Genomic DNA, 12,714 nt, shown 5'->3' on the forward strand with positions numbered 1-12,714 from the left:
ATTTGCCTCTTAATCCTGTGACTTCCAGACTCTGGGGTCTCTTGGGACTCTGCTCTGCAGGGAAGACCATTCTCCCACAGCTCCAACCTTATCCTGTGAATGAGTTCTAGGCTATGACCTTCTGCACCCTAAGTCATCCACCAAGAGTCAGACATAACTGTGTCTGACAGACACTGTCTTCATTACTAACTGAGAGTCACTCAGTTGTGGCTGACTCTTTGTGACCTCATGGATTGTAGCCTGCCAGGCTCCTCTGTCCATGGAATTCTCCAGACCAGAATACTGGAGTGGGTAGCAGTTCCCCTCTTCAGGGGATCTTCCCAACCCAGGAATCAAACCCAGGTCTCCCGCATTACAAGCAGATTCTTTACCATCTGGGCCACAGAGCATTCTATAAATTCCTAGTGTAAATACCAATATTTTTTTTCTCTTAGATATCATTGCCTGTCAATGAATCATAGTTCATTTTACCATGAGTAAATTTGTTCACATAAAGGCCATTTACAACCAAGATACAATGTTATACTTGAGTTATTCGTAGTCAATAATTTATTGATATGGATTTATTAGCCAATTTTTTCCTGCCTTTAGTTTTAGCTCACAAATTATAAAAAGCAATACTTTAGAACTCAGCACAGTCATTTCATAGGAAGAAAATTTACTTCATGTCACAGATGCAAACTTTAGCAACAAATCTGTAGAAGTTACTTTTCTAGGACTGTTATCAAAGCATTATTTCAGCTACTCAAGGTAAAACATTATTTATCAGAATGTGATGCTTCAAAATGTCACAGATGAAAAACACATGTCAAAGGTAACACATTCGTTTAATTTCGTTACAAGTGAACTTGTGGATAAATCATGACTTTAGGTGTGTATAACATTTCTACTGAAACGTCCAATCCACATCTCAATGATAATCATGAGTGAATGTGGCTATTGAGAGATTCCAGGTGAGTCAGGGTCACCATCTCTAGGAATTAGATGAGTGATTCAGAGCCAGCTTGATATGTTGGTCACTCACTAGAATTTCTGGTTCAGATCATAACCAAAAAATGAAACAAAACATTTCCTTGGTCACATATCTAGGCTCCAAAGGGGAGATGGCAGCGCTGAAAGATGGGAAAAACAGAGGTTCTGCTTCCTTATTGTTTTTCTTTCTCTTCCTCATGGCAACCTATGTTTTGAGGGGGAGGGTTATCCATGGAGTTTTAAAACTGGAAGAGGCCATCAAGCTCCTTCATTTCTACAGACTGCAGAGACCCAGTAACTTGGCCAAGGTCCAACAATAAACAGATGCCCAGCCTGCTTGGTTAATAAGCGAGTGATCCAGAATGCCCAGCTCATAATTCCCACTTGCCATTTGGAAGGACTTTCTCGAGTACATGCTTTTAATGCCAGGAGACTGGCCAAGAAGAGCTCTTCTTAGTCTGCTCAGCCACAACAGCTGAAATCTTGCCAGTTTTCCCAGGCAACAGTTGGTTCCCACTCAGGTAGATTCTTGTGAAGAGATGATTGTTTCAGAGTCGGAACAAAACAACTCAAAGCCTTCTTCTCCCCTTCATGTGTCAAAACAGCTGTTCCTTGTATGATGTCCTCTTGGACGTTTCAGTTTTGTGGAAATCAAACTCTCTTGGGTTCTATCAGTGAGCGTGAAATTGTACTGAACCAACACAGAGTCAGTTTTGTCTTGTGGTTACCAACCAAGTTAATAATGATTGCCATTTGCTAAATCTTTAGTATGAAATGCTATATAAAAGTGAGTAAACGCAATGTCAACGCGGCTCAGTTGATATGTATGAAACATTTTACAGTGTCATCGCTGCACTTAACATCCAGTGAATCTTCCAGGACGTATAGATTACTTTGATATCACCTGGAATTCAGACACGCCGGTTGCCTCTCTTCCTTCTTGGAGGCAAAGATTAGGTTACTGCTAGTCCTTCTCCAGACATGAACATTACCTACAGATTAGATCAGCCGTGTGTTGTGTCGATGGTTGGAATGATGCTCAAAAAACCAACCTAAGTCCTTGTACCACTTACAAAACTGTTTGCTTATACTCTTTTGAGGTTTGGTCCTGCTGCTTTGGGGTTTGATGAGAGTTTTCAAGCAGTTCATAGCCATCCTGCACGTTGGGGAGACTCTGCCTCACATCTGGGGGAACCTTTTGGACCCGAATACTGGTGCTGTTCTTTGGAGAAACTCTCTGACCTCGGTATGCCTGAGCCTGGCGTTTACAGATGCCAAACTTGCTGAGCAGGATAAACACATCCCTCTGGAAGGCTTTGGTGAAAATGGCATAGAGGAACGGATTGGCACAGGAGTTAAGTGGGTAGAAGAGGACCAGCAAGATTTTGGAATTGGTAACAGTGATGAGAGGCTTGTTCATAAGGGCCGACAGAGCGTAGAAAGAGATTGGGGCCATGCACATGAAATCAGTGAAGATCAACACAGCCATCCTTTTGGCAATTCTGGTGTCTTTGTCCCCCGGGTTGTAGTGGGGATTTCGGACTGTGATGTAGATCTTCACGTAACAGGCGCAGACGATGATAAAGGCAACGATGTTGAGCAACAGAACGAGGATAATGTACGCCAGGGCAAGAGGGGTCTCGGTGTCCATGGGCAGGCAGATGCTGACCTTGGCATAGCTGCTTATTCCCACCAAAGGGAGCAGGGCGAGCAGGAAGCAGCAAACCCAGCCCCCCAGCATAATGACGTAGGCATGCCAGAGGCGGATCTTGCGGTCCAGGTGCATGGCGAAGGTGATGGCGTACCAGCGCTCCAAGGTGATGACCGTCAGGGTGTACACAGACAACTCGCTGGCAAAGACGGTGAAGAAGCCAGCCGTGTTGCAGCCAGGGCCCGTCTGCCAGTCAATGGCATGGTTGTAGTACTCGGACTGAGTGTAGAGGTCTACGGAGGCGATGAGGAGCAGATACAACCCCATGCAGAAGTCTGCGAAGGCCAGGTTGCACATGAGGAAGCGTGGCACGGTCAGCTTGTAGTGGCTTGTGAGGAGGATGACCAGGACGAAGACGTTGCCCAGGAGAGCCAGCAGACTCACAAACCACACCACAATTCTCAGGGACTTGTAGCCCATGATGTCCTCACAGGGATTGAACTCATCCGACTTGGGGGTACACACCATATCCTCACTCCCGCCACACACGGTATAGTCGTAATGGCTGTCAAAGGCCTGCAGGGTCTCCTCCTGGGGGTTTTTGAGCTCTTGGCCAAAACCAATGATCTCATCTTCTTGCTCCTCAAAGAAGACGTAGTAGTGAGAGTTGCTGTGGGTGTCTTGGAACTGGGAGCTCTCCTTGTACCCAGCACTGCCATCACCCAGACCCTCCTCATATTCCTGGTAGAAGGGGCCACTCAGCGCACTCGCAGATTTTCTCTGGCGCAGGCCCCGAATACTGCTCTCGTTGCACATCAAAGACTGAAAGATTCTGCAAGGCAGTGGATAGAAAGTTACCACTTGTTGAAAACCCACTAATGGTCCCCACCACACTTAGCAAAATGTGCAAACTAAGTAGTATGATACACAGGATTCTACATGATGTGGTCAGGCCTGTCTCTCCTGCATCATTTCCTATTACCTTCCCTACCCAAGTATGATCCACTGACATACTGTCCTTATTTCTCTTCTGCAACCAGTTCAAGAACAGCAGTGATTAAAAAAAAAAAAAAAATCATGGATACTAGAGCCAGTCTGCCTAGGTTAAGACCCGATTCTACTATTTTCTGGTTATTTCACCTTGGGAAGGTCTATGAGTACTGGTTTATTTATGTATAGAACGGGAGAGAGAGAGTATTTTATTTTGGGTTGTTATAGGAATACATGAGTGTATCATTTTAAAGTTCTTACGACAGCACCTGGAATGTTGTTAGTGCCAGGTAGATGTGCGTGTGAGGGTGTGTGGGCTCAGCTGTGTCTGACTCTGCTGTTTGCTGTTAGTATTATTATTATTCCTACTCAGAGCTTCAGAATTCCATGTTTCCTTTGCCTGAAAAACTCCTGGCTGCCTCTACTGAGTATTCAGTTTTAAACTCAAATTGTCTTTCCTCAGAACAGCCTTTCTTCCTCTTTTTTAATAAACTGTCTGACCCTTGTGTTCATTTCCCTCATAGCACTATCAGATCTTCTTAGTTGTTTGCCGGTTTCTTTTCTGACTTCCATACTAGAATGTAAACAAAATGCAAGAAGGCTCTGGTCTGTCCCATTCATTGCAGGCAATAGGAGAGTGCCGGGCACATAACAGGTGCTCAATAAATGTTTACTGAACAGATGAATAAAGGGACACTATTGTGCAGGCATGCTTATGGAAGTAAGCTTTAGGGTTTCACTAGCCCACCAGATAGATCCCAAAGAGACTGCTTAAATGGCCTCAGCTGCTGAGCAGATTCATCTATGGAGTGATGTTTAAAATCTGCAGCAGACTGCCTATTCTGTCTTGTTTGGAGGTTCATGAGAAATCATTCCTGTCTCTCCTGCATCACTGCCTAAAATCCTCCTCTCCTCTGCTTTGATGCAGAGATACAAGCCTTATTTCTGATCTACAAACACTTTTGGTCTGCAGAGTCACTGTGTCCCATGGACTTCATGTTTCTTACAGACGCTTCCAAATTCTTCTCCACCTGTTTTTGCAAACAACAGAACTTCTTCCTCAAACCCAGAAATTAATTCAACTTCCACCAAAACCTTTTGTCACTTAATCCAGACACTGCCACTTACCCTCTGATTTTCTTCTGATTCTTAAAAGCACAGCAGTGGCTCGGATAAGAGAGGTCAGCCCGTGTGAGGTGAAGGAAACTCAAGGAAAGAGGAAGTTTCTTTAGAGTCCAAGTGTTTCTTGCTATCAGTTCCTTCAGGTGTTCCAGGCCTTTGGATGGCAGGGCAGCGACACTGGTGTAAGAGAGGTCCCTGAGAGGGAGACAACAGTGATCAGAGGGCGGGCAGCCAGGGCCTCTTAGAGTCCAGACAGGCCTGAGATTCATGGGGAGATGACATGATGCCTTCTTCTACTGAACATGCCCCCTGAGATGTTACACACAGCCACTGGTCTAAGGAGGAATAATATACTTCTAAGTTGATACACTGCAAGGGACTCCCTTTTTTAAAAAAACTTTCAGATTGGAGTATAAGTGCTTTACAATGCTGTATTAGTTTGTGCTTTACAACAAGGTGAATCAACTATATGTGCACATAAACATATATCCTCCTTTAGCTTTCCTCCCACCCATCCCATCCCCACCCCCACCCCCACCCCTCTAGGTCATCACAGAGCACCGAGCTGAGCTCCCTGTACTACGCAGCAACTTCCCACTAGCTAGCTATTTTACACACGGTAGTGTATGTCAGTTCAGTTCAGTTCAGTTGCTCAGTCATGTCTGACTCTGCGACTCATGGACTGCAGCACACCAGGCCTCCCTGTCCATAACCAAGTCCCAGAGTTTACTCAAACTCATGTCCATTGAGTTGGTGATGCCATCCAATCATCTCATCCACTGTCGTTCCCTTCTCTTCCTGCCTTCAGTCTTTCCCTGCATCAGGGTCTTTTCAAATGAGTCAGCTCTTCGCATGAGGTGGCCAAAGTATTGGAGTTTCAGCTTCAGCATCAGCCCTTCCAATGAATATTCAGGACTGATTTCCTTTAGGATGGACTGGTTGGATTTCCTTGCAGCCCAAGGGACTCTCAAGAGTCTTCTCCAACACCACAGTTCGAAAGCATCAGTTCTTCGGCACTCAGCTTTCTTTATAGTCCAACTCTCACATCCGTACAAGGCTACTGGAAAAACCGTAGCTTTGACTAGCAGGACCTTTGTTGGCAAAGTAATGTATATATGTATATATGTGTATATGTGTACATGTATGTCTGTGTTACTCCTGAATTCATTCCAGTCTCTCCTACCCCCGCTGTGTCCACAAGTCTGTTCTCTACATCATGTCTCTATTCCTGGGATTCTCATTTTTATTGCTTAAAACTCCAGTATCAATACAAATAATAAATAGTTCATCAGACATTTTGTTTTACCCATTGCAGTACATACAAACTCTTGGAATCAGAGACGGATGTCAATTTTACTCTGGAAAACTACACCATAAAATTACTAAGGGGTCTCAAGGCAAGAGAATAAATCTGAACAGGTTCAAAGGGCCTAAGTTGCTCCCAGTCTCTGTGGGGACTAGGGTTTGGGGACTGATAAATTACTCATTGATCCAGATCAATACCAGTATCATGAAAATTGTCTAATGATACAGAACTTAGGAGTCATAACCAGTTACATGGTGAATTCATGACAGAACAATCTCACCATTCTTTACAAGGTTCTAAATGTATTCCTGGAAAAAAACTCTAGGGTTTATATTAACAAACTAAAGTGAGATTCAAGGTACTTCCAGAAACAATGGGGAGGTAGTGAGGCTGGGAGAGTGTAGACATTAGCATTAGTTACCTGCTGCTGCTGCTGCTGCCAAGTCACTTCAGTCATGTCTGACTCTGTGTGACCCCATAGACGGCAGCCCTTAGGTAGCATTAATTCATGGCTTTTAGACATTTTTTGCTCTTTTCTCTGTTCTAGAGTCTACCTGTGTATCTTGCCCCATCATTTTTACTTGCATTGAATAATGGCTTGAATAAACCACAAATTTTAACCTGACACCTCTCATATTTTATCAATGTTCATTAAATATTCTTTATTTTTTATACTCAGATTTTTAATATCTCATATAATTAGCATGTAATATTAAGCTGATTAGCAAATGAATTGCAATGTTTACAACTTCTTCCTCCACATCATTGTAACTGAACTTTGCTGGGATTTACATTCTCAAGGTTCAAGGTTCCTAGAACTTGCTGTTGTTGTTCAGTTTTAAGTTGTATCTGACTCTTTGCGACCCCATGGACTGTAGCATGCCACGCTTCCTTGTCCTATGTATCTCTAGGAGTTTGCTCAAACTCATGTCCATTGAAATGGTGATGCTATTCAACCATCTCATCCTCTGTCATCCCCTTCTCCTCCTGCCTTCAATCTTTCCCAGCATCAGGGCCTTTTCCGATGAGCTGGCTCTTCTCATCAGGTGGCCAAAGTACTGGCGCTTCAGCTTCAGCAACAGTCCTTCCAATAAGTATTCATGGTTGATTTCCTTCAGGAATGATTGGTTTGACCTCCTTGCAGCCCAGGGCACTCTCAAGAGTCTTCTGCAGTACCACAGTTTGAAAGCATGAATTCTTCGGCACTCAGCCTTCTTTGTGGTGCTGTTTCTCTTCTCTTCCCCAGGAGTATGTTGGACATCTTCCAACCTGGGGATCTGGTGTCATATGTTTTTTGCCTTTTCATACTGTTCGTGGGGTTCTCGAGGCATGCCGTGCAGGGTCACCCAAGACAGACATGTCATGGTGGAGAGTTCTGACAAAACATGGTCCCTCCTTGAGGAGGGAATGGCAAACCACTCCAGTATACTTGCCTCGAGAACCCCAAACTTCCCTGGGGGGAGGCGGGTAATAATTGCTCTTTGTGCATTACTTTATGATCTCCAGGTGATTTTTAACATTAAGCAAGTACATTTGGAAAACTGGCATATATGAATGACTTCGTAGCTAGTGAGAGAGTTGTGGAATGAAGCACAACTATGAGGAAAATGTGGTTGGACTTTGCCCTCCTGCCTGTGCTTTTGATGCATATCTTTCTCTTTTAAGCCTTCAAGGTACGGCCACCTTTCTGCCTCTGGTTTTTCTGGAAGCCACTTCTGTGTGTCTATTCTGTCAGTGAAACAGGAGAGCATCTCTTGGCTCTCCTTCTCTGCTTTGCTGTCTGTTGGATACACTGATTGTGTGTGTTCATCTGAAGGTGTTTATCCTTCCAAGTAATGTGTTTGCATTTTAAAAGATAGTTCTTGAGAAACCCCTTTAATAACCGTTCCAGTTACTGCATGACAAAATACCCCCAAACTAAATGGTATCAAACCATTTTGTATTATAAGCATAGCTTTTATGGGCCAGGATTTCGAACAGGGCCATGGAGGGGATGGTTTGTGTCTGTTCCACGCTGTCTGGGGCTCAGCTGGGCTGACTCAGTGGTTCGGGTGGCTCAGTGGCTGGGGGCTGGGGGTTTAATCAGGCTGCTTCACTTGCACGTTCTGGTGTCAGGGCTGAGACGGCTCAACCCTTCATTCAGCTGAGACTGCGGATGTGCCTTCTCCCAGTGATTTGAGCTTCTCACAAAATGGTGGCTTACTTATGAGAGGAATCATCTGAAGAGAGGGCATTCTAGGAGAACCGGTAGATTCAAGGGCAGGAGATACTGAACCTCATGGGCCGACCTGCCAACCCAGGGGAGGCATCCTCCTCCATCATCTCACTCCTTCTCGGTGGGAAGAGCGTCCAGGAATTTGGTGCCTTATTTTAAAACTGCCATAGCTGTCTCGCTGTGGGCTTCCCTGGTGGCTCAGAGGGTGAAGAATCTGTCTGCTGTGTGAGAGAACTGGGTTCCATCCCTGGGTCAGGAAGATCCCCTGGAGGAGGAAATGGTACCCACCCCAGTATTCTTGCCTGGGAAATCCTGTGGACAGAGAGGCCTGGCCAGCTACAGTCCATGGGGTCGCAAAGAGTTGGACACAACTGGGCGATTAACACTTTCACTTAGTTGATCCGGCAGTGAGGATATCAGTGGGGCAGGTATTTGCTGAAAAGAGACAGCTCACCACTCTGCAAAGCAGTCTGTGGACCAGGCAGCAGACAAAGAGAGGAGACATCCTTTGTGTCCAGAGATCCAGCTGACTGAGGGTGGAGCCAGGATGTGGGTCTAGAGTTCTCAGATTCAGTCTCCTGGGAGCTTTTCTCTACCTCTTATGTTCAGGTCCCTGGAGTCTTTGACCTTAGATCCAGGTGCAGTGACCCCTTCAGGAACTCATTAGGCATCTGGGAGTGAGGAATGTATTCCCCGATTTGTCTGCGTGTCTGCAGTGAGTGTATCCCAGGTAGTCTAGAGTTATGTCCCGATGGCGCTGAACTGGGAGGGTGTTTTTGGAAAATGTGTATAAACTTTGTGACACACATCTGTAACATAATTAGTACTTGGCATATCGTAGGTGTTCGATGTTAACGCCCTCTTTGCCACAATCTGGAGTTTATTTAAGCTCAAATCAGAAGCAAGGGACCTAGCAAATACAGTTCCAGCCCAGATCTTGACTTATATATTCAACTGCTCATTGGACATTTCCACTTGAGTTTTTCACAGGCATCTCCAACTGAACAGATCCATCCCGAACTTAGCTTCTAATACCCCATCCGCATGCCAACCTGCTCCTCCTCCATTTAAGCTAGCAGAAACCAGGGAGCTGAACTCCAAAAGAGCTGGAATCCGTGTATCTGCCTGTCTCGTGGGAGCTCTCTGGCTCAAGCTAACAGCATCTCTTGTTCCTGTAGTGGTCTTGCCAGTTACTTGCCTCCAATCCACTCTCACAGCAGCCAGGGTAGTTGTCACACATGAGTGAAGCAAGGTCAAAAGTGATTGACCTTGCAGTGATTTCCTAACGTACCGTGAATCACATCTACCCTTCCTCCCATGTTTGCCAGCGCCCTGAAGATCCGCGGCCTTTTCCTCCTCCCCAACCTCATCTCAGGGGCCAGAGCCATTTGCAGCCCAATCTAGATCCAATTAATACTAGGATCAATCTGGAGCCATCTCCCTCCCCATTGGCAGGAGCCACTCGATGTCTCTCTAAGCATCCATTAAGCCCGCTGCTCCGAGAGTGCCCCGAGATGCTGCGCTCTCCTGACGCAAGCCACTCCACGCCTGCTCCTTAAGCCCTTCCAGAGTCAAGCAAGTTGCCGCCCCTCACCCTTTGAGCATCAGTTTCAGCTCCCCTGCAGAGATCTAGAGATCTGCAGGAAGGAAGGGAGGAGCTCCTTACACTTCCCAATGGACGCAGCATCACCTCTCCTCTCAAGATGATGAAATGATTCTTCCCTTTAAGCCTACTGGCATTTCTTTATTTCCTGCCTACCAACTACCATCTTCCAGGGCTTGCGTCCTTTTGGATTCTCTCTTGTCCTTGCTCAATATCTATGCCATGTACGTATGCTACCACGTATATACACTCCTGTGAAAAAGATAGCTACTGGGGACCTATTATAAAGCATAGGGAGCTCAGCTTGGTGCTCTGTGATGACCTGGAGGGCTGGGAGAGATTGAGGGCAGGAGGAGAAGGGGATGACCGAGGATGAGATGGTTGGATGGCATCTCTGACTGGATTGACATGAGTTTGAGTAAGCTCTGGGAGTTGGTGATGGACAGGGAGGCCTGGCTTGCTGCAGTCCATGGGGTTGCAAAGAGTTGGGCACGACTGAGTGACTGAACTGAACTGAAGAGGGGTGGGAGGGAGTCCAAGAGGAAGGGGATTATATGTATATATATATATACGCATGAAAGTCTTTTTAGGCATTATATCCAATTTACAAATTACGATAGAAATAGTGAAAGATGTGGCTATGTAAAGTTATACACTATGTTCCATAAAATACTGCACAGTATAGCATCAAATAATTTAAAAAGGAACATCAATGGAAAAGAAATATTCATGCCATGAATATTTACGGTTAAATGCAATTGAGCTAGACCCCAAATAAGATCTCAGGTCAGCAGTTTATATGTCTGCAGAGTCATGGTTCTTATCCCTACCACCTTAGTTTAGGTTTGAATTACATTTCAACTGAGTTTTGCAAAAACCTCCTGAGTGATCTCCCAGAAAGTGTCTACTAACTCTGCCTTTAGACTTAGGAGAGGATGTTCTTTTTAAAACTTAAATCTCATCTTGTTGCTTTCCAGCTTGAAACCCATGGCCTACAGATTGAAGTTCAACCTTCTCTCAGTCTCTGCTCTCTCTCCAGTGGGAGTCTCTTCCTGAATCCACATGGCTTGGGGATCTTAGTTCCCTGACTAGGGATTGAACACGCACCCTTGGAAGTGAACATGCAGAGTCCTGATCACTGGACAGCCAGATAATTCCCTGGAGTATATTTTCAAGTAATTTCTTAGAAAAGTGATATATGTAAGATATTTTCTGGATCCTGTATGACTAAAAAATGACTTTTTTCCCCCCACTCTTTTAAAATTCAATTGATACTTTCAGTTCAGTTCAGTCTCTCAGTTGTGTCTGACTCTTTGTGACCCCATGAACCGCAGCATGCCAGGCCTCCCTGTCCATCACCAATTCCCGGAGTCCACCCAAACCCATGTCCATTGAGTCGGTGATGCCATCCAACCATCTCATCCTCTGTTTTCCCCTTCTCCTCCTGCCCACAATCTTTCCCAGCATCAGGGTCTTTTCAAATGAGTCAGCTCTCCGCATCAGGTGGCCAAAGTATTGGAGTTTCAGCTTCAGCATCAGTCCCTCCAATGAACACCTAGGACTGAGCTCCTTTAGGATGGACTGGTTGGATCTCCTTGCAGTCCAAGGGACTCTCAAGAGTTTCCTTCAACACCACAGTTCAAAAACATCAATTCTTCCGCGCTCAGCTTTCTTTATAGTCCAACTCACACATCCATACATGACCACTGGAAAAACCATAGCCTTGACCAGACGGACCTTTGTTGGCAAAGTAATGTGTCTGCTTTTTAATATGTTATCTAGGTTGGTCATAACTTTCCTTCCAAGGAGTAAGCGTCTTTTAATTTCAAGGCTGCAATCACCATCTGCAGTGATTTTAGAGCCTAGAAAAATAAAGTCAGCCACTGTTTTCACTGTCTCCCCATCTATTTCCCATGAAGTGATGGGACCAGATGCCATGATTTTAGTTTTCTGAATGTTGAGCTTTAAACCAACTTTTTCACTCTCCTCTTTCACTTTCATCAAGAGGCTCTTTAGTTCTTCGCTTTCTGCCACAAGGGTGGTGTCATCTGCATATCTGAGGTTATTGATATTTTTCCTGGCAATCTTGATTCCAGCTTGTGCTTCTTCCAGACCAGCATTTCTCATGACGTCCTCTACATATAAGTTAAATAAGCAGGGTGACTAAGTACAGCCTTGACATACTTCTTTTCCTATTCGGAACCAGTCTGTTGTTCAATGTCCAGTTCTAACTGTTGCTTCCTGACCTGCATACAGGTTTCTCAACAGGCAGGTCAGGTGGTCTGGTATTCCCATCTCTTGAAGAATTTTCCACAGTTTGTTGTGATCCACACAGTCAAAGGCTTTGGCATAGTCAATAAAGCAGAAATAGATGTTTTTCTGGAACTCTCTTGCTTTTTCGATGATCCAGCGGATGTTGGCAACTTGATCTCTGGTTCCTCTGCCTTTTCTAAAACCAGCTTGAACATCTGGAAGATCACGGTTCACGTATTGCTGAAGCCTGGCTTGAAGAATTTTAAGAATTTTTAAAATGAATTAATTTCTAAAGTTTACAGCTTTACTGAGGTAATAATTGACAAAAATAATATATATTTATGGTATACAAAGTGATGTTTTTATATATGTATACATTGTGAAATGTTTACCACAATCATATCCATCACCTCACATAGATGTGATTTTTTGTGTGTGGTGAGAACACTTTATGTCTACTCTCTGAGCAAATATCAAATATACAATATAGTATTATTAACTATAGTCACCATGCAGAGTACATCATGTGAAAAGTAGGTCGGATGAATCACAAGATAGAATCAAGAGTGCGGGAGAAATGCCAACAACCTCAGATATGCAGA

At 44.6% G+C, this 12,714-nt stretch overlaps 1 protein-coding gene across 1 annotated transcript in view; it reads right to left on the reverse strand.

Annotated features, from left to right (window-relative positions):
• Nucleotides 1-862: 862 nt before the first annotated feature.
• TSHR (thyroid stimulating hormone receptor) overlaps nt 863-12,714 on the reverse strand; it is a 151,684-nt gene continuing 139,832 nt past the window's right edge. The window contains exons 9-10 of the mRNA XM_061158339.1: nt 4,742-4,930; nt 863-3,455 (exon numbers count right to left, since the gene is read on the reverse strand). Coding sequence (XP_061014322.1) covers nt 2,042-3,455; nt 4,742-4,930 — 1,603 coding nt within the window. The 3' untranslated portion in view covers nt 863-2,041. The remainder of the gene's footprint in view (nt 3,456-4,741; nt 4,931-12,714) is intronic.

This window comes from Dama dama, chromosome 12, assembly GCF_033118175.1.
Source record: "Dama dama isolate Ldn47 chromosome 12, ASM3311817v1, whole genome shotgun sequence".
NCBI lineage: Eukaryota > Metazoa > Chordata > Mammalia > Artiodactyla > Cervidae > Dama > Dama dama.